A 24,176-nucleotide genomic window follows, 5' to 3' on the forward strand; every position below is an offset into this window, starting at 1 on the left:
ATGGAGAAAGAACTGCACCTTTCCAATCTTGGGAAGATTGTATAAGTCCTAGAATGCATGATTATTTGTTGCAGCCACAGAATGAGGACTTCTTAGTAGTGCTTGAAGATCTCCACTAGTACACCATCTTTACCAGCAACCTTGTTGTTTTTCAAGCTTGCAATCACAGCACACAGTTTCTTAATGGTCGGTGCTTCTGTTCAGCCATTGTACATTGTTGTGGAGGACTGATCAGTCAGCTGCCCAACAAGAGGTAGTGTCGTGTTTGACTGTTAAGGTCTAAGATCACTTCACCTTGCTTGTTGAGGATTGCTTTACTGGTTGAAACACGAAACTTAGTGATTAAATTGAGCTGCTATCAGCTCGGTCAGGTTTCACAAATCGCCAACTGAGACAGCTCACTTCATATCCGTAACAACTAAGTGCCAGAAAGAATTCTGGTCCTTCTACACAGAGCAAGCAGTCAGTCTTATGAGGTGGCAGTAAACCTCAGAACTATTGTTGCAAACCTACTTGGTTTTTTCCATCAGTTCTGTTGTAGCACTCAAGAACCAGTCTTTACAGCAGTATCTTGTGGCATCAAGATGTTTCTTAGCTGTTTCCTTGATGTTGTGTTTGAACGATTCCCACATGTTCTCTATTGGTATTTCCACATTGTGGAAAGATTCTAGTCCATCAAAACAATTTTTTAGGTCAAGCAGATGTTAGCAGTGTTCTGACACTTCAGTTTGGAAATGTTGTACCTGAATGGTCAATCCAATGACTTGTTAGCTTTCAGGTGAATCCTAAATGCTGCATGCACCAAGACATGATCAGAGCCATTTTCATTTCCAGTTTCAGCACTGCAATATGATCAAGTCAAGAACACTGCTAGTCCAACGCAACTTGACCAGGACATAGTCAATCTGGTTTGCGTTACACCATCGTTTCAGTACCAGGTAACCAAATAATGCATGGGATGTTGGAAGCATATGTTTGTAACATATGTTGTAAGCATATGTTTGGATGCTGTGAAGCTGACAAGGGGATCACTGTTTGCACAGTGATCTCCTACTGCACATACGCCCAGAATGCCATGAGCGCTCTGATTACCTTCTCCCATATGGGCATTCCAATCACCTATGACAAGAAGGTCACGCGAAGGAGCACTGTCAAAGGCTTCTTGGAGACAGTTGTAAAAGTTGTTCTTTATCTGAACATCAGTGTCTAGGGTGGATGCATACACTGCCAACATGGTGATATTGTAGATCGATCCTTTAAGGAGGGTGTGGGTGAGGCATGGAAAGACTGGCTCCTAAGCAATGAGAGCTCTGTTGGCTTAGTCACTGAGGACAAAAGTCACACTACAGTGACCAGAATTCTTCTTCACTCCACTATGGTCTCTATCAGATAAGCACGTGATGTCTATGTTGTATTAGTGTAGACCTCATCATCAGCGTTTAGGTTTTGATAGGAGTCAATGTCCTAATATTCCAGCAGACAAGGCAATGCTTCTTCCTGCAACCACTACTTGTGTATCACTCCAAAAATCCAAGAGTTTTCAAGGATTACACAATGGATGACTAAAAGCCTTTTCAAATAGTGGTTTGCAAACACTTTTTGTCCTACAGTAGAAAGTTACCGTGCCAGACATAATGTTTCCAACGAAGCACTGCTTCTTTTAAATAATGCACCGAGTCACCCAGAGAACTCAAATGACCTTTTTGAAAATGTGAGAGTAGAATATATCCCCAAGAATACAATTTCATTGGTCCAGTCAATGGATTAAGATATGGCAGCTAACTTCAAAATATGTTATATGAGAAGAACTTTCAAATAACTTATGAAAGCAATTGACAGGGAGGATAAACCTACAGCTAGAGATTTCTAGAAAAAAAATTCAACATCATGGATGCTGTGGATGACATAGTTGAGTCATGAGATAAAGAGAAACCTTCAACTTTGAATAGCACTTAGGAAAATATGTGGCCACACTGTATTTGTGACATTACAAGTTTTCCTCAAGGAGAAAGTACACATTAAATTTGGAAAGATATTGTGACACCTGCAAAGGATGCAGTATTTGAAGAAGTCATAGAGAAGAATGTGATTGAGTTGTAAGTGTCCCAAAGAATAAGTTTATCTAATGAGGAGCTGATACTATCAGAAAAAAAACAACAAAAAAACAAATGAGACAACAGAAGTTCTACCTACACCACTTAAACTGACAACAAAAATTATTGCTAAAGAATTGGCACTTATAGAGGCAAGTCTACAGGTTTTTGCTGATAATGGTCCTAATCGTAAATGTAACATGAAAATTAGAAGTGGAGTTTAAATGTACTCTTACGATATTATAACTCCTATTAATTCCCTGACATATTCCTCTTGAAATGTTTTAGTGCTCTGAATCTATATTGTATTGTCTATGTTTAGAAATATCTATTTTCATGTATAAAAGTGATTGTGTTGCTTGTTCTCTGTTGTTTTATTGTACTATTTTTTGAAAAAAGTTTGTAGGAATACAATCTCACTTGACAACATGAAAATCAATAGGAAAATTCATTTTGCATTATGGGATTTCACATTACAGCTAGATTTTCAGGAACACATTATTTCCATAAAGTGAGGGATTCCTGTATTTCATTTAACATTGCTCCAGGCTACTCAGCTTAAGTACCAGTTGAGTATTGGTACAGCTATCTCTCTCTCTTTCTTTGTCACTCTCTTCCTCCAGCTGTTACATACTTGATATCCCACTGGCTCAAGGGTAGGAGGTACTGAAAGGGTAGTCGAACATATATTGTTCATGACTACATCAACTTGTAGAACGATCAGCAAAAAACATAGTGTGTGCTGCTAAGTCATACTAGAAAGCAGGCAGGCAGCACATTATGTCTAATTTATCTCTGTGCATTGTGATGAGAAAGGGTGATTTATGTTGACAGGAGCCAACACAAGAAAGTAGTCTTGTTGGATAAGATATTGGGCAACCTGCTTATAGTTTGTGAGATCACATCTACAGCAAGTGCTTTGTAATGTTTTTGAACAAAATGCTTTGTTTTTGATTGTATGTTCATCAAGATTTTGGGTATAGGTATCTGATGAACTGGATACACTGGTATCTTATCATTATTTACATTTACCCCAATGCCAGGAAAGTGGAGCCACATCCTCAAAAATCTCTTGGACATATGAAACATTTACATTTTTAAGAGGATAGTCATTATAATTTTTAAGTTAATTAATCAGCAAGAATGTGAATGGAATTGAAAGCTGAAACAGTGTATGTTGTGTTGAGATGTGAGGTTGCGACTATCATTAGTCTCTACTTGCTCTCATAGCACAACAATATTAACCTCTTCAAATTTTAATTTACATTTATAATAAAAAAAATTTTTTTTTTTAAAACTGAAAAACTGGTATTTTAGGCTTATGTTGCGTCAAAGACAAGCTTTACTCAAAAGATTATATATTTCCCATATCATGACAACCAAACATATGACATTTTCTGCTTGTATTGATCCACCATTCTCTGATCTAGTCTCTGCTCTTTCTGACACTATCTGTAGGTCTTTTTAACTCAGCAAATATGCATTAGATAAGATATTTATAGCACCTTAATTTCAACTCCTCATTTTAAATCTTTTGGACTCATTATCTCTCTAGCTCACATTGTGAAACAAATAGGTCATATTTAACTCAACCCCTTCCAGTCATTGTAGGTTGTTCATGTCTTATCACCATACAGCATCACACATACCATTCTGATGAAGAAGGCAGTTCCATAAACATCTACCATTCATTTCATATCGTAGACATACTAATGCTAGTTGAGAACAGTATCTTGACAGGTCAATTTCAAACACTGCACTAATTGCAACCCTACCTCCAAGCCAACACTTGTAATTACTTAGCCTGCTAGCAAGAGTAGACATACCTTTCTGAAACTGTTACATATCATATTAGAAAGGGACAAATATATCTTAGAAGTCAATTATGAAACTAGGCTCCAAAAGGCAAGATGATCAAAACTGGAATGCTGGCCATGGCATTGGAAAAGTTGACAAAAATTATCACATTGCCAACAATCTAGATATCAATCCATCATCTTTCTAACCAGGAACCCTCAAAGGAGATAGAATACAACTAATCAGCATGTTCAACAACACAAACATACCATAAAAGAAAAGAAAATTACAAGTTACACTACATGTAAAAGACAGAATAAGAGAAACGAACAAAAAATAAAGCTAAATACACATTAACACACAAGCAAGCAGCCCATTTTGACCAATACACCAGCAGGACAATTGTTTTCAAGCAATGTAATATCAAATCCAATATGGATCAAGCCAGCCCTGACTGAACTCCAATCTTTCCATAACAAATCATAAGATAAACTGTAAAACAAATGTTCCACAAAAGAACTAAAAATACCTATTCAAAATTTGATCAATACTTTGTTGCAGGAAAATGTTTTTAAAAAATATCAATTTCTTAAAATGTTAGGTGGTGCTCCAGCATGACCACAGTCTCATGAATGAAAAGGGTAAAAGGATAGTTACAAGCCAAGGTACTTCTGATAAAAATATACTTACATTAACCACCATGATTGTATATTAGACAAAGTAGTAGTCATTATTAAATCAAGCAATTTGGTCATAATATTCATGAACTTCATGAGTAAAATAACAAAAGGAATAAATGAAAAAGAAATATTTGATCATGTGATTTTTTTTTTTTTTTTGCTTCAATGCTTCCATATAACTTTATTCTAATCTCCCACTCTCAAAGAATAAGGTAGGGCTATAAAGGTACCTAATCACTTGAATTGATTCATTTTATTAATGAAAACAAAGTCAATCCAGCAGAATTTGAACACAATAAAATAATCTCTTTTTACTTATCAATCTTTCATTCTTTATCATAAAAACTTAGAAAGGAAAAAAAAAAAAAGCTGCAAAACCAATAGTCGTCCCATAAGTTCCCACTAAAACCAGTAGTGAGATGCACTCCAATTGAAATGAAATAAATACTGAAGAAAAAAATGTTGATCCTTGACTAAATCCATCTTGCAGTTGTAACAAACAATGTAGGTTTTCATGCATCATGATCACAGTAATTTCGATGGGTATAGACTCTTTCTGATCCATTAATACTTTTGATTGAAGGACTTATGAAGCTATTTTCACATTTTTCCCCATACAGCATTTCAATTTATTCTCTTTACCTTGTAACTTGGTCATCCTCATTGTAAGTTTATTTTCTTAGAATGGCACAATTGCCAGATCAATTTCATAAAATATAGCACAAAATTTTCAAAAAATGGTGGATTGTGATAGTCCAAAATGAAAAATTTTTTAAGTAAATTTAAAATATAAAGATTGCCTTTAGACTGATTCTAATTTGCTGATAAATTAATATGACATTCAATAAAATCAAAATTTTAATGCAAAAAGAATTTTATTCTCTTTATTAATTTGGTTTTCATTGTAGATGAATGGGTTATACTCCCGGATGACTTTGTGAGATCTTAGCAGAAAATGTTCTATTTTACAAGTTTCATTTTTAGTCCTAAAACTGACAAAACTAGATCCAACCCCATTCTATTTCTTAGAATGTTTTAAAGAGTAACCTCCACCAAAACTAAACTATTAACCATGCCATTTCCTATTGGCAGCTGTAAACAGTCTATGCATATTCCAAATGCTGGCAATCTAAGTTCATCAGCTGCATTTTAGTGATAGGAATCTTCTCTCTTTTGGCTTTGCTTTGCAAACAAAGATTTACAAGGTGGGTAAAGGATTTTATGTCTGTGAAGTGGAACTTCACAGGTGTAGACATCTACCTGATCAAGCAGACCTTTGGCATATAAGTAGTTTGTTGTTAGACAAGACACAATCCTCAAATCTAGTCAAAATTCTGACCCTTAAATAGGCATTTCTTTGAGTACTAGTAGTTTGCACTACTATTTCTTGATTTCCACCATTTTAGATTGATCAGCCAAAGCTATAGGGTGACCCACAAAGGACAGGTGAAACAAACTCTTGGAGGAAAATTTTTCATCTTGTAAAGGGTTTCAATATTATAATATAATTTTAATGCATCCTGCCATCTAAGGTATATTTTACAGATATTTTTTCTATCTTGTGGTTAAAAGGGGAATTGTTTTCAATCATTTATCACATAATTGATTAATTTACACATTTCCATAGAATAGTTTCTTCACAGTGCTGATCTGTGCAACCAGCTGAAAGTTTCTCTTAACAGACATCGATGCTAGAAGGTAAAAATTTGGATTATATGATTTCATTAATCTGTAGAGAGAATTATTAATGTGACAAAGGTTTGAAGCATTGTCTGTTCCAATAGTAAAACTATTTTTTGTATGCAGTTTCAAATCAGATGCAATTGATGGCAAAAAAATTCTTTTACTAATAAGTTCTAAATGATCAGTTACAGATATCTGCAAGAGAAACTAAACATCTTGCTGACTATAGTTTAATTCTGTCCTTTTACTATGGAAAAACAAATGATTTAATAGTTTGAATCAAATTTATATTGCAGCACTAGTTTCTTCCATGTTTTAGTTAAAAAACCAAGCTTCGTTAAAACATTTATTTTTGAGTTTACATTTCAACCTCACACACTTTACATAAAGCTTTTTTTCCTCAATTTGAAAATTGTGGATCTGTTAGGATTTTTCAGATTTTTTAACATGCTTTAACTAATTTTGATCTTTTTCCATACTAGCATGAGTTAGACAAATACATTATTGAAGCACTGTTTTACAGGTAGGTGCCCTTCTTACCACTAACCCCTACTTGTCTTTCAAGTAGACAATTTGTTGACAAGGCAAATCATAATGTCAGTGCTTTTTAGTTCAGCACTTTTTGAATCAGTACAAATGTAAAGAAACACATAGATGTACATGTACACATATATATACATGTATATATATATATGATCCCAAAAAATGAAGAACAAACACAAAAACAACAACATGAGGACGTGGTACATGTAAAGTATTAGCAGATGCTCAGGGAAGGAAAGAAAGGTGGTTTTACGTCTTGAGCAAAGCTCTTCTTCAGAAACAGGAGACAGAGACAGAGGAAAGTCCAATAGAAAAGGAAGATGGAGGGAAAACAAAATCACCAATGATTCACATGTGGTTACATTTTGAAATGGATATATATATATATATATATATATATATATATATATATATATATATGATGTTAACGTTAAATTCAACTTATGATGAAAGTAAGAGATGTATTGAAAGATACAGAAACAATTTATTCTCAAACGATTGAATGCTAATAAAATAGTGTGAACAGGAAAAATTATCCATACATTGCAGAAAAATACGTTACCGGCCAGCCATGAGACTCGAACTCACATCCCTGTGATTATGCGTCAAGTGCTTTACCATTAAGCTTAACTGCCCAGTAACAAATTCTTCTACAATTTTAGAATTTATAAATTTAGCGTTATAAGATGCTAACATTAAATTCAACTTATGATGAATGTAAACGAAGTTTGCTTGAGAAGCATTGAGATGTATTGAAAGATACAGAAATAATTTATTCTCAAACGCGTGATAATGCTAATAAAATAGCACGAACAGGATAAATTATTCTAAAATTGCAGAAGAATTCGTTACTGGGCAGTTTAGCTTAATGGTAAAACACTTGATGCGTAATCACAGGGATGTGAGTTTGAGTCTCATGGCTGGCTGGTGAGGTATTTTTCTGTAATGTATGGATAATTTATCCTGTTCACACTATTTTATTAGCATTATCACGCGTTTGAGAATAAATTATTTCTGTATCTTTCAATACATCTCAACGTTTCTAAAGCAAACTTTGTTTACTTTCATTATAAGTTGAATTTAATGTTAACATCTTATAAAGCTAAATTTATAAATTCTAAAATTGTAGAAGAATTCGTTATTGGGCAGTTTAGCTTAATGGTAAAGCACTTGACGCATAATCACAGGGATGCGAGTTTGAGTCTCATGGCTGGCCGGTAATGTATTTTTCTGTAATGTATGGATAATTTATCCCATTCACGCTATTTTATTAGCATTATTTACTCATTTGAGAAAAAATTATTTCTGTATCTTTCAAAATATGTATATATATATATATATATATATATATATATATATATATATATATATATATATCATCATTATCATCGTTTAACGTCCGCTTTCCATGCTAGCATGGGTTAGACGATTTGACTGAGGACTGGCAAGCCAGAAGGCTGCACCAGGCTCCAATCTGATCTGGCAGAGTTTCTACAGCTAGGACATCCAGCTGTAGAAACTCTGCCAGATCAGATTGGAGCCTGGTGCAGCCTTCAAATCTGTGTATATATATATATATATATATATATATATATATATATATACATATATATATATATATATATACACACAAACAAATTGAAAACTTATCTATCTAGACATACAATGGTCCTAGTTTGCTGTGATCTAACCAACAAACTTCTTGCCACTATATGCCAAGTCTCACTTAAATACCCAGTCACATTCATAACACCTCAAAATATTACAACACCAACTGAAGAATATTTTCCCTTCCAGCCAGTCCAACATGCATAAAAATAATAGCACCACCAATAACATTATTATCTTCAAACACCAGTAGTGGTGGTAAGTGTAGAAAGGCAACCGTTAGATTCCAACCATGTTCAACATGCCCGTCTGTAATATGGTCACTAACTGTACTTAATGGACAAACAGGAACAAAATGGACTGCAGAAGAAACACAATATGCCTAAATTGCTCTACAGCTCTCCATATGAAAACCCATGCACAACAAATGCACAGTGCTGCATTCAAAAACATGGAAGCATGGGATATGCAGAGTAGTAGATTTGAGGATTATGTCTAGTTTAACGATTTGCTTGATCAGGTGGGGGATGTCTATGCCTGTGAAGTTCCACTTCACAGACATAAAATCCTTTACCCACCTTGTAAATCTTTGCTTACAAAGCCAATAGAGAGAGAAGATTAATCTCACTACAATGCTTTGGGTCCTCCAAGTTATTTTGTAGCATTTTCTATTGTATAACTTCTCTTAATGGTAGACTAAAATAAGGATCTGATTACTTACCAATTTCACAAAGACCCAAAGCTTCATAAGTAATTAGTTCATTGGCTGAGAAACAATCATGGAGCTCTATGACATCTATATCTTGAGGATTAATACCTGAATTACAATTGAAAAACAAACAGAGTTATTATATGCAGAAAGAAACTAGTAACAGAGATGTAAAATGACAAACAATAATGATGATGATGATGACATCACAGAAATAAAATGGATAATAACTAAGACTGCTCATACTAGCTGCTCCAGAGGTTATAGAAAAAATTGAATACACGTGTATAAGGGATGACCACTAGGTGGACATCCAATATGCTAGAAAGAGGTCATCAATGACCCAACCGCAAAGAAAGATAATGTTCTCCAGAAAAATTTTGCAAAATGCCAGAACAGGACAAAATGAGAAATATACAGAATAAAGAATTATCTATGGAGTGCAGATTTTCAGATTTTTTTATATGCTAGGCCACTTGGTTTTAAATTGAATTAATATTCAATTTATCACCCTATCTATATAAATAATAATTTAAATAGTTATGTTCTCCAACCGGCAACATATACTGCAGTGAATTATTCTCTGCAGAATTGTTTCCGGAATTTTGCACACCGGAGCTGAGGCATTTTGAAAAGTAGCCCCAATGTAATTGGTAGAACTATATGCAAGTCTTGTTTCATGAAGACAATTCGTGTATAGTTCTGCAAATTATATTGATTCTAGAACGTCTATGCTGATGAGAACACAGATGTTGTTACGTTAGTAAAACGTTAATGTTCAAAACTGCAGTCCATAGATAATTCTTTATTCTGTATATTTCTCATTTTGTCCTGTTCTGGCGTTTTTCAAAATTTTTCTGGAGAACATTATTGTACATAGTATTCTCATAAATATATATCATATATGTTTAATATATATACATGTATGTTTAATGCGTTTGATTCATAAATCAAGCTATATTAAAAAATAATACTGTGTTAGTTATTGATAAGAAACATAATTGTTCTAGTCTTTATTTGAGAGGACATGGCACAGAGAAACATCACTGTGCTGGATTACAAAACAGCAAAAAAAGGGGCAAATTACTCAATTCAGAGGGCAGCTTGCTATTCCTTCTTTGCAAAGTTAGGAAATGGTATAAAAAAGCTGTGTTTAAACACAGTCTAAGCATTTCTGTTGTGAATGCGTACATTCTGTTCAATAAGTACCACACTACGAAAATTCTGTCAGTGAAAACATTATGAGAGGTAATCTTACGGAAGAAACTGAAAAAGGAAGGTACTCTGAAAAGGGGCAAGTGATTCTGTCATATACTTGTAGAATTGGAAGGAAAGTGTAGAGATATAAGAAAATGAATGTCAAAGATGTTATGATATAATTAGTCAAAATGAAGGGAGTGCAGTAACAGCCAAGAAAGTAAGAAGAGTGAAGATTGTGTGTAATAAGTGTGAAAATAAGCCTGTGCTGTGTCTATCATGCTTTGAAAGATTGCACAGTAAGTTAAGCCGTGAAAACACCTATAGTGTCTCAGGAAATGTTTATTTCATTTTTTAGATAGGAAATAAAGTTTTAAGTTTCTGGTCACACTGCATACTTTTTAATTACAAAGAAATTTAGTGCACCTGATCACTGTATACAATAAGTTCAATATATTATATAAATGTAATTGTTTTTTGCCTTTTCACAATATTTCATTATCAGGCTTTAATATTTTAGCAATCATGTTATTTGAATATCCTTGAAACCATGTCAAAGATACAAAATAAAATATTTTCTCAAATCATGAAAATGTACCACCGGTGGTGCATATGGCGGTTGTGTGAAATTTGCTATGAACCACTGGTGGTACATGTGGCAGTTAACGTTAATATTATGTCATTGCATCTACATTTACTAAAAAATATCCAAAACTAAACCCATACATGTATCTTGTAGCTTTTATCGTAGGATATAACTATAATATACTATACAATTTATTGAGAAGAGTAAAGTATTAGTTTAAAAGTAGGATGTCATTCTTGACATTTAATGAAATACATAGAAAACATCATTTGAGTAAAAAAATAAAGCAACAGACCTGTCTTCTGGTAAAGTCTTTCAGCTGCAATTTTGGTTAATTGAAAACCAACCTAAAAATGTTCAATAAAAATGATAAATGTGTAAAAAAAAAAAAAAAAAACCTAAAAAAAAACCTCAACCCCTACTCGAGCAATAATGAAAAAAAAACGAAAAGAAATACAGAGTAGTTATCAAATGTAAAATAAAACAGTGCAAAACTATTTACTAAATACTAGCATTACTGTATTTTGTATTTCTTCTTTATTGCAACTAGAAATTAGAATTTAACGGGGGGGGGGGGATTAAAAAAAAATCAACATTTTTCATTGTTAATATGTAGAACTCTAAGTAAATGCCAACAGAACCTAGGCCAGAATATTCAGCACCGATGACATTGGAGACCAACTTTGACAGCCATGAAAGAAAGTAAAACTTCCATCCAAAAGTACTTTCTGAAGTAAAAGAGAATACAATTGTGACTCTGAAGAACTGCACCAATGTAAGGAGTTTGTAGTATTGTTGTAACTGATATATTAACAGAAGTCACAACCACTTCTCTTGGACAGTATATATAATTTATGTAGAGATAAGCAAATATTAAATAAATTTCATCCTGTGTAGAGTATTGGTCAAATGCCAGTCACTTTCTAGCAGTTGATCCCATCACAGCAAGCTATCAGTTTTATTGTTGCTTATAATAGTGAACTATATTACACAGTGGTACCTATTTATAACTAAGCAGAATGAACTGTAATAAGTTGAATGCTCTATGTTCATAACATAAATAGATACAGCAACATATGAATTGCTGAATCTTTCAGCACAGTTGAACTGGTTGTGCACAACTTTCAGTTTAAAAGCAAAGAGCTGATTTCAAAGTGACCCTCATTCACCTTTATCACAAAAATATAGAATATTGTAAGATTTTGTAGACATATCAGTATCACTTGACATCCCAATACAAAGCAATTTGATTATTTAAATATGATAGAGAGTTACAAAAACATGTAAAAGAACATTAGGATCAGACCAAGGCTTCATAAATAAATCATATACAATATCTTGTGGAAAAGAATGGCATTATAACTGGGATTGAAATTGTCTTAATTAGAATGAAAACAAGTAGTTTCAGTCTATAACTATACAGACTGTTGATAAATAAAATGACAACACTAAAAACTCAAATTCATATTAATAGTCTGGTGTATCTAGGAGCATAATAGTTTAATTTCTTTTCTAACTCTTACAGATTCCGTTATGAGAACAAAATCATCAGTGTATAGTAGTTCCCAAGAGATGTTGGTCTTAAATTCTTGTTATGGCTTGGAGGATGTGAATAGGAGGAGAAATGATAACCAAGCCCTGGTGAACACTACTTGTACACTAAATTTGTTACTGACTTCATGGTTTACTCTTACCTTACTGACAGCACCCCTGTACAGTTTTCACAAGCTATTCATCTATCCTTAGTTTCCTTGGAGGCCACCATACCGCAGAACACGATGCTCTGTTGAAAGCTTTCTCCAGGTCAATGAATTCCAAGTACAAAAGTTTATTCTTAGCTAAATACTTCTGACAAAGATAGTATCAGTAGTACTTCTACCCTGCACAAACAGAGTTATACTAGATGAAACTATATTTCATCAAGTCTAATTCTATTCTTAATTAATTGGGTTACAATTATATTACTTTCATGATTTGGTCCAGCAATTTGATACCTCTGTAATTGCTTCTGTCTAAGGCATCTCATTTACCCTTGTAGTAACTGACTATAATGCTTCTACACCAGTCATGTACATAGTATTCTCATAAATATATATCATATATGTTTAATATATACACATATATGTTTAATGTGTTTGATTCATAAATCAAGCTATATTAAAAAATAATACTCTGTTAGTTATTGATAAGAAACATAATTGTTCTAGATTTTATTTGACAGGAAACAAATAAATAAAATTAAAATTACCAAATTTATGCTATCAGTGTTAAATGTTGAAGACTGATCAGTGGACATTTCCATTCCTAATATTTTTACAGCTTGTGACATTAAGTTATGCTTTCGAACAAATTTTTCACTGGCAAGTACAACTGCAGCACTTCCATCAGATGTTGGACTAAAATAAATTTAAAAAATAAAAAAGAAACTTTAGTGTAGCATAATGTTTCTGGAATAATTTCTCCCCAAAATACCATGGTCTGTAATACCAAAGACTTTATTAACTCTACCCAACAACATCTACAGAGTTTTGGGGAGTTCACAAAAGAACATAAGTACACGGTAAGGTTAATTCGTTAGCAGATTTCTTTACTTGTTGTTGGTGTTATTTAGGAGATTTCACCTCTTTGCTTTGGGAAGGTGGATGTTATCAGTCAAGCCTGTCATGGTATTGTTTGTACACAAATTTGTTTATCTTATCCTTTACTGCTCACAAAAAGGATGTAGGTAGATGTAAGGGCCAGCTGGTCAGCAGATTTCTTTCTAGAAGTTAATTGATTACTATTTGGAAATTTTAACCTTTGTGCTTTAGGGAGGTTAAGTTAATGGACTGATGATGAGAAAGCATTATTGGCTAACTACTTTTTTTATAGGACTTTTTCCTGTCCTAATTTCAGTGTGACCATTTTAGTAGCCTCACTATCTAAAATGACATCTTTGTTTCAGACAGTTAGTACTAAATAAGCAAAAAAAAAAAAAGTGTTTAAGTAACATTGTTATTCTATTAGAACATTTATATAGAATGCAAAATAATGTTACTTAAATTTAAAGGAGATTACAAAGAACTCTGAAAGACGACTTACCAGCACTGTAATTTAGTCAAAGGAAAATGAATTTCTTTAGATGAAAGTATTTCTTCATAAGTATAAGGATCTTGGAACTGAGAATAACTAAAAAATTAAAACAAACATAAATAAAAATAAGACACTAGAAAAGAAAAAAGACTAACATTTACCTTTTCTCCACATGAACAACATTTCACATGAAGAACACTGATTTACAAATGTTAGTAACTAAACATAAATATTTCTACGATAGCCTCGGGCCAACCAAAGCCTTGTGAGTGGATTTGATAGACGGAAAATGAAAGAAGCCCGTCGTATATATGTATATGTTTGTGTGTCTGTGTTTGTTCCTCTCACCATCGCTTGACAGCTGATGTTGGTGTGTTTACATACTCGTAACCTAGCGGTTCAGCAAAAGAGACTGATAGAATAAGTACTAGGCTTACAAGGAATAAGCCTTGGGGGTCGATTTATTCAATTAGAAGGGGGTGCTCCAGCATGGTTGCAGTCAAATGACTAGGAAAATTAGAACTTAGAACATTACAGATTTTTGCTTAAACTTTACAACCTCTATGTCAAAGAGACAAGTATTTTCATAATTTTTATTATTCTTTTCATACATAATAAAAATTAGGATTTGTTTAATTACCTAACATGTAAACCATTTTTTAAAAAGTGAAGTTATTGGTAAAATATGAAATGTAAAATAACTTCAGATTACAATTATTGATTTCTTTAAAATGTTAAATCTGATCAAAATCTCAATAGATTAATTTTTGTAGAAGAGGTGTATAGTCAAATGAATTGGCACCAGTATGTAACTGATAGTTATTTTATCAACCCTAGAAGATGGAAAGTAATGTTGACTTGATGGAAATTGAAATCAAAAATGTAGAGAAATGAAAATAAATTTTGAAACATATTTAGTTTAATACTTGATCATTTTTATCACCTTGCTAGCATTGTTTTAGTTTAATAGTAAGCTTTTTAAAAGTGTTATTCTAAATTATGCTTTAACCCACTAATAAAAGTTGCCCATATATTAATTTCAAAACTTCTTGATGTAAAATGTATAAGAATGTATAAAAAAAGATAACATAAAAATACATGCACATTTTGTAGCTGAATTAAGTAATATTAAATCAAAATTTAAATAATATTTCTTGTCAAACTTAATTTAGATTAATAGATAGTAGTCTTCATTTTGCTGCTTAAATTTAATTGCTCTAAAATTCTACATTCACAAGCAATAATAAAACTATAAATCCACAATATTGATTTCTTACATAGGGAAAGGCTAGCTGTTTGGAGGGCAGGAAGAAGGGAACAGTTGATAATAATAACCCAGTACTACACTGGGACTGTATCTAATCAACCTGAGGGATGAAGTCAACTTTGGTGGCATCTGATGTCAGAAGGGAAAGGGCCATAGCTAAATATTGCATAGTACTTTGTTACTTCAACAATTTTGACAATCAATTGCTTGTGTGTTTTTCTGTCTGTGAACTTTATATAAATATATATTTCTATGATAGCCTTGAGCCAGCCAAAGCCTTGTAAGTGGATTTGGCAGACGGAAAATGAAAGAAGCCCATTGTATGCTTGGTAGAGAAGATAGTAGAATACAAGGGAATTAATTTGATAATCTTAAAAAAGTGTTTTTTTAAAATTTTGACTTACTACTATTCATTTAATTTTGTAAATCATATACTTCTGTAAATTGGTATTCTAACCGATTTTGGAAAAGTGATGTACTGAAAGAACATATTAAGTGATCTTTTTAAAATCCAGAAGAAAATATATGAAAATTTTATGATTATGAAGAAATTAAATCTAAAGTGTCTGACAGAATGAGAAACCTAAAAGTAATAGATTATGCCAAAATCATAATAATTTCCATTCACATGTTAACAATTGATAAAGTACAACATATAAGGGATATTAATGTTACTTTCAGAAATAGTTTTCTGTTATGCCACTGATATAAAGGTTGACAAGGTATCCAATAAATTCATATTGTAGACCATTTAGACACATTTTAGCTACTCCACAATAGATATAATTTGTAGCTGACCTTGAAACATTCTTGGCATGAAGGTATTCAACCACATCTGGCATGCAAATCTCCTGGTAAAGCTGTTTCCTATGGACTCCAACCATGTCACATTTCTCAGACTAGCGGCTTCTTGTTAGATCATACTATCGCATCGTGTGTTGATGGAATTTGTTGTAACTTACACTCAACTTTGCAGTACTTCAAGGTTTGGTTTTGACCCTCCCTCATACTCTGTCTCCTATACATCAAGGATCTACGTATCATCTCCTTTGTCCACTCATACATGGATGATACCACTTTTCATTCTTCCACAACTTCAGCACCCAAACATCATCCACATGCAACCTAGACATCTAACATCAATCCTGCACTGATTCCATAAACAGAAACCTTGAAAGCACCTTCCAATGGAATGATGCCAGTCTTATCTCCGTCAGCAAAAACATGCTCATTACACATATCAAGAAAATATTAATGCCCCCCCCCCCCCCCCACACACACAGCATAAACAGCATGCAACTAGAAGTCAAGGTTGGAAAATATTTCATTCTCCCATCTACTACTAACCTTCTATGAAGGTCATGTGAGATCCATTTTGGAGTACTGCTCTCACATTTGGGATGGTGCTGCTGTTCCACACACACATACATACATTCCCAATGTGTGTACAAAGAAAGGTTGCTTGTTTCCTCGGAATAAAGTAACTTAACAACATAGTACAACCCCTAGCACATCTCTTCTCTCTGATCCTCAGAGATCGCTGGTCTAATGCTAACTCTGCTCTGGGACTTCTGACTCATTTTCCCATACATTTGGCCCATACTAACTTTTACATCTAGTTCTTCCTCCCCAGAATGTGGAACCTCTGGAATTCTCACTCTGCATGTATTTTCCCTGTATCTGTTCAAGTTAAACTTGAAATGTGTGGATATCACAGGACTAGGAGAGCATGCAAAAGTCACTGGCAAAGTACTTTCTTGTAGACCAATTTAATAAAAAGAAAAGCTTTCCATACATGCAAGTTTTAGGGGAGAAAGAAAGAAGGTTTCTGATTTTATTTCTAGATTTTGTTAAGGTCAATTTACAATTCAACTTACGGATTATTGACAGAATGTTTGTGGTTTTTCCATGCAACTTTAGCAAAATGATGTTTTGTAGTTCCTAAAAGTACAAACAATGAATAACAAAACATTTTAAGTGTCTTTAAAATAATGAAATATGTTGTGTACAACTTTCTTATTAAAAGAAATAATTATTGGATGAGAAAAGAATTTATGAAGAAATGAAATAGGGAGAGAAGAATTAAATTTAATAATCGTGTTGTTAGATGTACAATGGATAAGTGGTGAAGATGTAGATCAAGAGGTCAAACTTCATACACAACAGATAAAGCAATGTAACATTTTATTTACACAATTTGCATTAGTTAACCTAAGTTGAAGTAGGTTCCGCTTGATAGTGGAACTGAAAATGTGCATGAGTGTGAAGGTGTGCGGTCAAGTATTTAAGGTAGAAAGCTCATGATTGTGAAATTGTGGCTTTGAGTCCTGGACTTGATGATGCATTGTGTTATTAAACATGGTTTTTTTAAATTCATGTTGCAGTAGACTGCTCAGATAAAATGAGTACCAGCCAAGTGCTAGTGTAACACTCTTTCTCTTCTGTTGTCCCAAACTTGAAGTTCTACTGGGTTAATGGTAGGAAGCAACAAAACAATGCCTATGTCTGCTTACAACTACATAGGAACCTAAAACAATTAGCAAGCACATGGTAGATGCTACCAAGTCATACAGGAGACAATGATTTATGTTTTTACAAGTGCAAAACATTGCTTCATTAATTATTGCAGTTTTTTCAGAACCTCCCAACAAATAGAATTTCAAATATCTGCTCAAATCGATTATTTAAACAAGATACAATATCCTTCTTTGTTAGGTCTTTTTTTATTTTTTAGCAGTAAAATACATGTTCTACTTGCATTTCATATGCTAATCATCATAACACATGCTTTTATGTTAGATGTAAAACCTTAAGAAGAAAAAAAAAAGGTGGTAGTAGTATAGTTAAACAAATTAATACTAAAACAAAAATTACAATCAATTTCATGCCAGCATTCTACTTGACATATCATTTTAAGATCTACAGCAACTAAGTATATTAGATTCACTCTCAAATCTAAGTGTAGTTTAAAATAAAATATGAAGGAAAGTAGACAAAATTATTTATTATAAAAAAAGTTTAGTTACATTTGAGCAGGTAAAAACCTATGATATTGGCTCTCTCTCTCTCTCCATATATATGAAGAGAACTAGCACTCATTTCTCTCACCTTGGCAATTCTAAAATTGAATATAAAGATTATTTTCCCTCTTGTAGTAATACTCAGATGTCAAGAAGATATTAACCTAGCCATACAACAAATCAATATTCTTAAATTGATAAAAAGTTATTAATAAATATTGAATAGTTAATCACCATATTTTTCCATGTGTTCCCTTCCAGCATTTCCAAACATCTGTACAGTAATTGGAGATGCCTCAATACCTCTCATTTCAGCCATGGAATTAACATGATTTTCAAGAGGGTTGGCACGATCATTAAACTAGAATAGAAAGAAGTATACGAACCTCAATATAAACCGAATTCCATGATTTTTCATCCATTACAATTTTATTTTCTTCATTAAAAGAATATTAGAATATCTTTGTGTAATATGTGTTTAATGCTTTTATGAACTACAGAACTAATATAAATTTAAGTATGGTTACAGAATCATATGTATTTAAAATAAAATTTTTTGGCATTTAAAAGATAGGTATGCAAAAGAGAAGTCCACTGAAATTAGAACCCAATATGAAAAAAACAGCTTGAGATTAACTCAAGCATAGTATCACATATGTAATATCTGGAAGCAAGTGTTCTATAATAATAAACTGATACAGTGGATACAGCATGAAATATCAGTTGGGTTAATAGTGTTAAAGACAATATATTTGATCCAACTTGCCAATCCATTTTAAATTACTGACAATTAAATAGAAAGTAAATATATGCAAAAATATAATACCCCAGCATGACAAGCACAAATTGTATGCACACTCTTCAATCATTGTAGGACTAGTCTGTAGAATAGCCTCTCTCTATTTCTATCTTTTATTAATTTTTGTGATGGGATAAACTAGTTTCAAAACTATTGGCTTATTTTAGCATAATTTTCTCTAAAATTACAGTTGTCTTTTGTGTATGAATTTTTCAATATTCTAGACAGTATCTGCTGTAACAATAAGCATAAGTTCTAAGATACTCAATGAATATAGCTTCAAAAACAGAACAAGGTATTGTAGATTAATATTTAGAGAATACAGAACCAGCATGTTCATGACTACATTTTTCAAAAAACTTTTTAATAAATTTTGTTTTTGTATTTATGTTTGCAAGAGTCTTGATGTGACCTCATGTTTAAACAAATTTTGCTGTCTCTCAGGAGGGCTATTATGCCAATAATAAACACACACACACTGGTTTATTTTTACTTCATTATTTGTTAATTACTATTTAACCAATTTGCTTGTCATTGAAGAGATTGCAAAGTAAAAACATGTTTTTATTTTCTTCTAAAGTATGCAGAACAATTTTTGAATGAAAGATATAAATGAATTCAACCAAATTTAACCTATATATTTGGTATAATATTGCAAAAAGCTAATTTAAAACACTAGTGTCATCTAAACCATTTCTTGTTACACTTTTGAAAAGGCTCTACTGAAGTCCAAGTCGTAACAATAGATTCTGTTTAAGCTGTTAGATTGGTAATAGGCAAAGAAAAAGGAGAAAAAATAGGGATGTACTGTCTAATTCACTAGTGAACAGTAAATTTAAAACATCAAATTTCCGGAGAGAGAAAGTTATTGAATTAACTATGTTTTATAAATTTTTTTTTAAAGAGCATTTCTTAAATCAATTTTATTCCATCTCAGAAATTTTTACATCTTTAAACTCACAATTTCTTTCTTTCTTTTTTTTTCATTTTAATGAATTTACAGATGTTATTTCAAGATAGAAGTAAAATCTTACATGAGAAGATAAAGAACCACTGGCCATCTTTTCAAATCCAAGAGCCAACACACAATCAGCTAGACCTAAAAATTAATAATAAAATAAATGTTTCTTTCTTTTCCTCTTTTTTGAAATATATTTTATTTTTTGATCAATATTTATCTAATGAAAGTCAAACATATATGCAGGCCAAAATTTATAGTATCCATGTAAATTGCTTGACTTTGTAGAAATAAAAATTCTCATCAGATGAACCTGTTTGAAGAAACACAGCTCCTGGTTGTCTTCTCAAAGCTTATAGAAAAGAATATATTTTCACAAAGTCCTTCAATTCACAAAGAGAGAGTATATCTCTGGTTTCAACAATATTAATTGGTAATAAGAAAAATCTTTCCTTGGATAAAAACAGTCTATTACAAGTATTCTAGTTTCTCTAGAGGCAGGACTGAACTGAGCACCGAAAGCTAACAAACAAGTTATCATTTTTGTAGAGCTGCTGCAGTTTACAAAAGTAACTCACATCATGTCATAAGCATTTAGATCTAGGCTGTTATCTACAGTGGTGCACTATTGTTATTGTTTAGCTACAGGCTAATCCTGTTTGAGTGGACTTAGGCTCAAACAAGTTCCAATTATAATTACACCATCTTTTTAGGGATATGTAGGAGCACATTATCAAATGCATCTTTGTTAATTTAAAGGAGATTAGGCTGCTATTTATCACAAGTAGAGCAACCATCTGAAGGATCATTCATTGAAATAGCTCACTTACGAGAGTGTTAGGTACAAGTAACAAACAGTATTTCTTCTGTTTCCTCTACATAGAGTTAGACAAAATACTGTGAGAAAGATAATGAATTATAGAAATCTTAATTAGCCTACTTACCACCTTCAATGAGTTGTTTGCCCAGCATTAATGCTGTAGAACCAGTGGAACAGTTGTTGTTCACCTATCAATTCATTGAAAGAAAAGCATAATTATGAACATGCATTTGATAAATAACAACTATAAAGTGACAATACCGGTCATTGTGTAATGGGTGTTTGGCACAACGCATACATTATTACATAATTTTGCTTATCTAAAATAAGAAAGGCTTTCCTTCTTCCTTGCAGTATAAAATTTGGTCCAGTCTTTGAATTATTCCTAAATTATCTAGCAAGGTAAACAGACATATGTATTGATAGAAAAACAATAAATATGAGAGATGTGAACCCTCCAATCTCTGAACAAGCAGATCAATTCTTTGTTTACTGAGTTATTTTTAAGAGAAAGTATGAAAGAATACAATAGAACAAATATAGATTAGTATTAAAAGTAGAGAGAAAATAAAGACAATTTAAAGACAAACATGGTATTTTTTAGTAGTCAGTATATGTAGTGATGTGAGACTTTTAATTCAAGATTTACTAAAATCTCCATAATATTTTGAAAGAGCATTACATTTGCATTACAAAGTGGTTCTTTATAAAAATTTAAAAATTTTGAGTTGAAGATATGGAATAAAATGTTCCGTTATTTTTGAAACATTACCTGAGAATTAGGATTTTCCAATGTGTTTCTTTCTCATGATATATTAAATATAGTATTAATTAACACAATTTTATAATGGTAAATATTTTCTGAAAATTTTTCAATATTTTATCTTTAAAATTGAACCATTTTTTTTGCTTAGGTTAATTTTTGTTATAACCGAATATGAATTTTCTATTATCTATATTTTGTAATAATTAGAATGGTGTTTGCCATATTTGCAACTCAAAAGTATGGCATTCACTTCAGAATCAGAAAGTATTCCAGCTATGAACAGTTACTGGTTCTTTATTAAGTATGTGTGCAAACCAGAGATTATTAGCAGCTACCACACATATATAAACATTTTAGACAGCACAAAAATAAGACAAACTTTCACCCACATACACATTATAAATACCAGCAAACTGACATGTATCCTGTTACCGACTCATTTACCACTACTAAAACACTTTAATGCTTCTCCAAGTTTCCAAACTAAATACATCTGTCAAAGTTCACCTGATACAATTACTTCTCATATGATTCTTGTTATGTCTGACTCTGTAAATATTGTACCTAACATTTCACCCAATTCATATTTCAAAACTATAACCACCTTGATACCCCAAACTCAGCTGTAGATGAACCACTTCAGTCTAGGAAGGCATGTAAAGATTATGAATCACCTTTAGATAAAAGCTGGTTCTACAAGATCTTTAGGCAGAGGGCTGTAATATTTTTTAAACAAGTGCAATGTATTTATTCAGGTTAATAAGTGGGTCTTTACATAACCATTCATACTCCTAGAAAAAGATGTCAAATGATACATTGGATAATATAGTCTAAGATAAAAAAGATAAGATAATCATGCAAAGAATGCTTCTGATTACACTGTAAAGGTCAAGCAACTGAGAAGCAAATCTGTGGTACTGAGCAGAATATTTGCTATAACGATATTTCTGCTTCAGCAACTCAGCACTAAATCTGTCTAAAATGTAATGGAAAATAGGTCAGTTTCAAAACATTGATATCCAGGTCAGAAAATCAAAGTTTGAAGGGAATAGTAGTCATTTCCTTTGATTTGTAGACAGAAGCAAATAGGAAATAACACTTACTGATCAAAGACAAAAAAAACAAAAAACAAAAAATTGCTACATGTGTTATGGGTCTTCTACATCAGGGCAAAACCAGGGCCAAACAACAACAAACTATTTTTCAAAACAGTATTTTATCACACAGAACAATGGTCCCAAATAGCAAAATGGCCTACATTATAGATCGGTATACCAGTTAATCCTAACTTGTAGACTGCTTTCTGACCACATGTAGAATCGCCTGGAAAGGGAAATATAATAGAAACAATAAATTTAAATCAAATATTAAATAATAGAATTTTGCAGTCATAAATTTAAAAAAACCAAAAAAACAAAACAAAGCTGAAACATTTTCCTTTTAATTCATATACAATTAATATCAATTTGATTTCCTCATGTTTTGTCTTTGGTCAGCCTCTCTCAGTTCCGATAACCACTTGCTTCTCCCAACATGATGACATTACCTCCACTCCCTCCACCCCACCCTATATAAATTAGCTCCATTCATATTCCCCCGACCTCATATTTTAATATCTTGCCACATGAAGTAGAAGTCGAAGAAGGCGTTCAGATAAGCAACTTTGTTTCCAACCTAGCACACATTTAAAAAACTCTTTTTACAGTGCAAATTATAATTACTTTATTATTTCATTGTCTATCTACTCACAGTTATGTCTTCCATGCTGTATGTTAGACAAAAATTTAGATCCCGATGTTCAATCCAACTCTCCCTCCTTCTCCATCTTTCACACTCATTTATTATTATTGTTATTCATTCATTCATCTAATTTTGCCACAGTTTGGCTGACCAAATACTGTTGGTTATAAGCTCTAGTTAAGAATGGAAATTTCCAATTTTATCTCATTATTATTATTATTGTTATTGTTTCACACCAGCAGCCAGAGTGTTTGCTGTTTCGTGGTGTGCCCACCCATCACACCACCTATACCGGAAGTTTTATCCTCTGGCCTCTATTGGATGTCTTTCCCCTGAACACTTCCAATAGCTTAAATGCTCCCCCATCCCTACTTAATGTTTATCTCCTATGGAATGTAGTGATTATGTAGTGCATAAAATAATGGTGTAGTGTAAGCAGGTTGAAGGCTATTGTATATTTATGAGCTCTGCCAAATGTGAGCTTTCTTTTCAGATGCCTGATGCTGCAGTCCCCCATCCCAGGGTCTTGCAGGCCCACACCTTCCACACCCTCAGTGTTGGCACATTGAAAGGTAGGTCTGGTGAGATTGTTGAGATGCTTGAACAGAGATGTGTGGATTTGTGCTGCATCCAACTAATAAGGTGGAGAGGAAGTTCTGCTAGGTTCTTCACAGACAAAGAACATAGGTATAAGATTTTCCTGGTAGGGAACACTGATGGGATTGGAGTTATAGGTATACTTCTTGCGGAGAAATGGTTTGATAAGATAATCGAGGTAGTCAATATCTGTGATAGAATACTTCAGCTTAGATGAGTGCCGCAACATGGATTAGCAACC

The 24,176-nt window shown here is 32.7% G+C and overlaps 1 protein-coding gene across 3 annotated transcripts in view; it reads right to left on the reverse strand.

The window, feature by feature from the left end:
* Positions 1 to 24,176, reverse strand: part of LOC106877352 (sterol carrier protein 2) — a 68,947-nt gene that overhangs the window by 21,346 nt on the left and 23,425 nt on the right. For all 3 annotated transcript variants that reach the window (XM_014926239.3, XM_089350826.1, XM_014926238.3), the window contains exons 4-12: positions 22,857 to 22,921; positions 20,957 to 21,020; positions 20,089 to 20,153; positions 18,490 to 18,616; positions 17,113 to 17,176; positions 13,978 to 14,064; positions 13,145 to 13,292; positions 11,192 to 11,243; positions 9,126 to 9,221 (exon numbers count right to left, since the gene is read on the reverse strand). In XM_014926239.3, the coding sequence (XP_014781725.1) occupies positions 9,126 to 9,221; positions 11,192 to 11,243; positions 13,145 to 13,292; positions 13,978 to 14,064; positions 17,113 to 17,176; positions 18,490 to 18,616; positions 20,089 to 20,153; positions 20,957 to 21,020; positions 22,857 to 22,921 (768 nt within the window). The remainder of the gene's footprint in view (positions 1 to 9,125; positions 9,222 to 11,191; positions 11,244 to 13,144; positions 13,293 to 13,977; positions 14,065 to 17,112; positions 17,177 to 18,489; positions 18,617 to 20,088; positions 20,154 to 20,956; positions 21,021 to 22,856; positions 22,922 to 24,176) is intronic.

This window comes from Octopus bimaculoides, chromosome 4 (assembly GCF_046866305.1).
Source record: "Octopus bimaculoides isolate indiv1 chromosome 4, ASM4686630v1, whole genome shotgun sequence".
Taxonomy (NCBI): domain Eukaryota; kingdom Metazoa; phylum Mollusca; class Cephalopoda; order Octopoda; family Octopodidae; genus Octopus; species Octopus bimaculoides.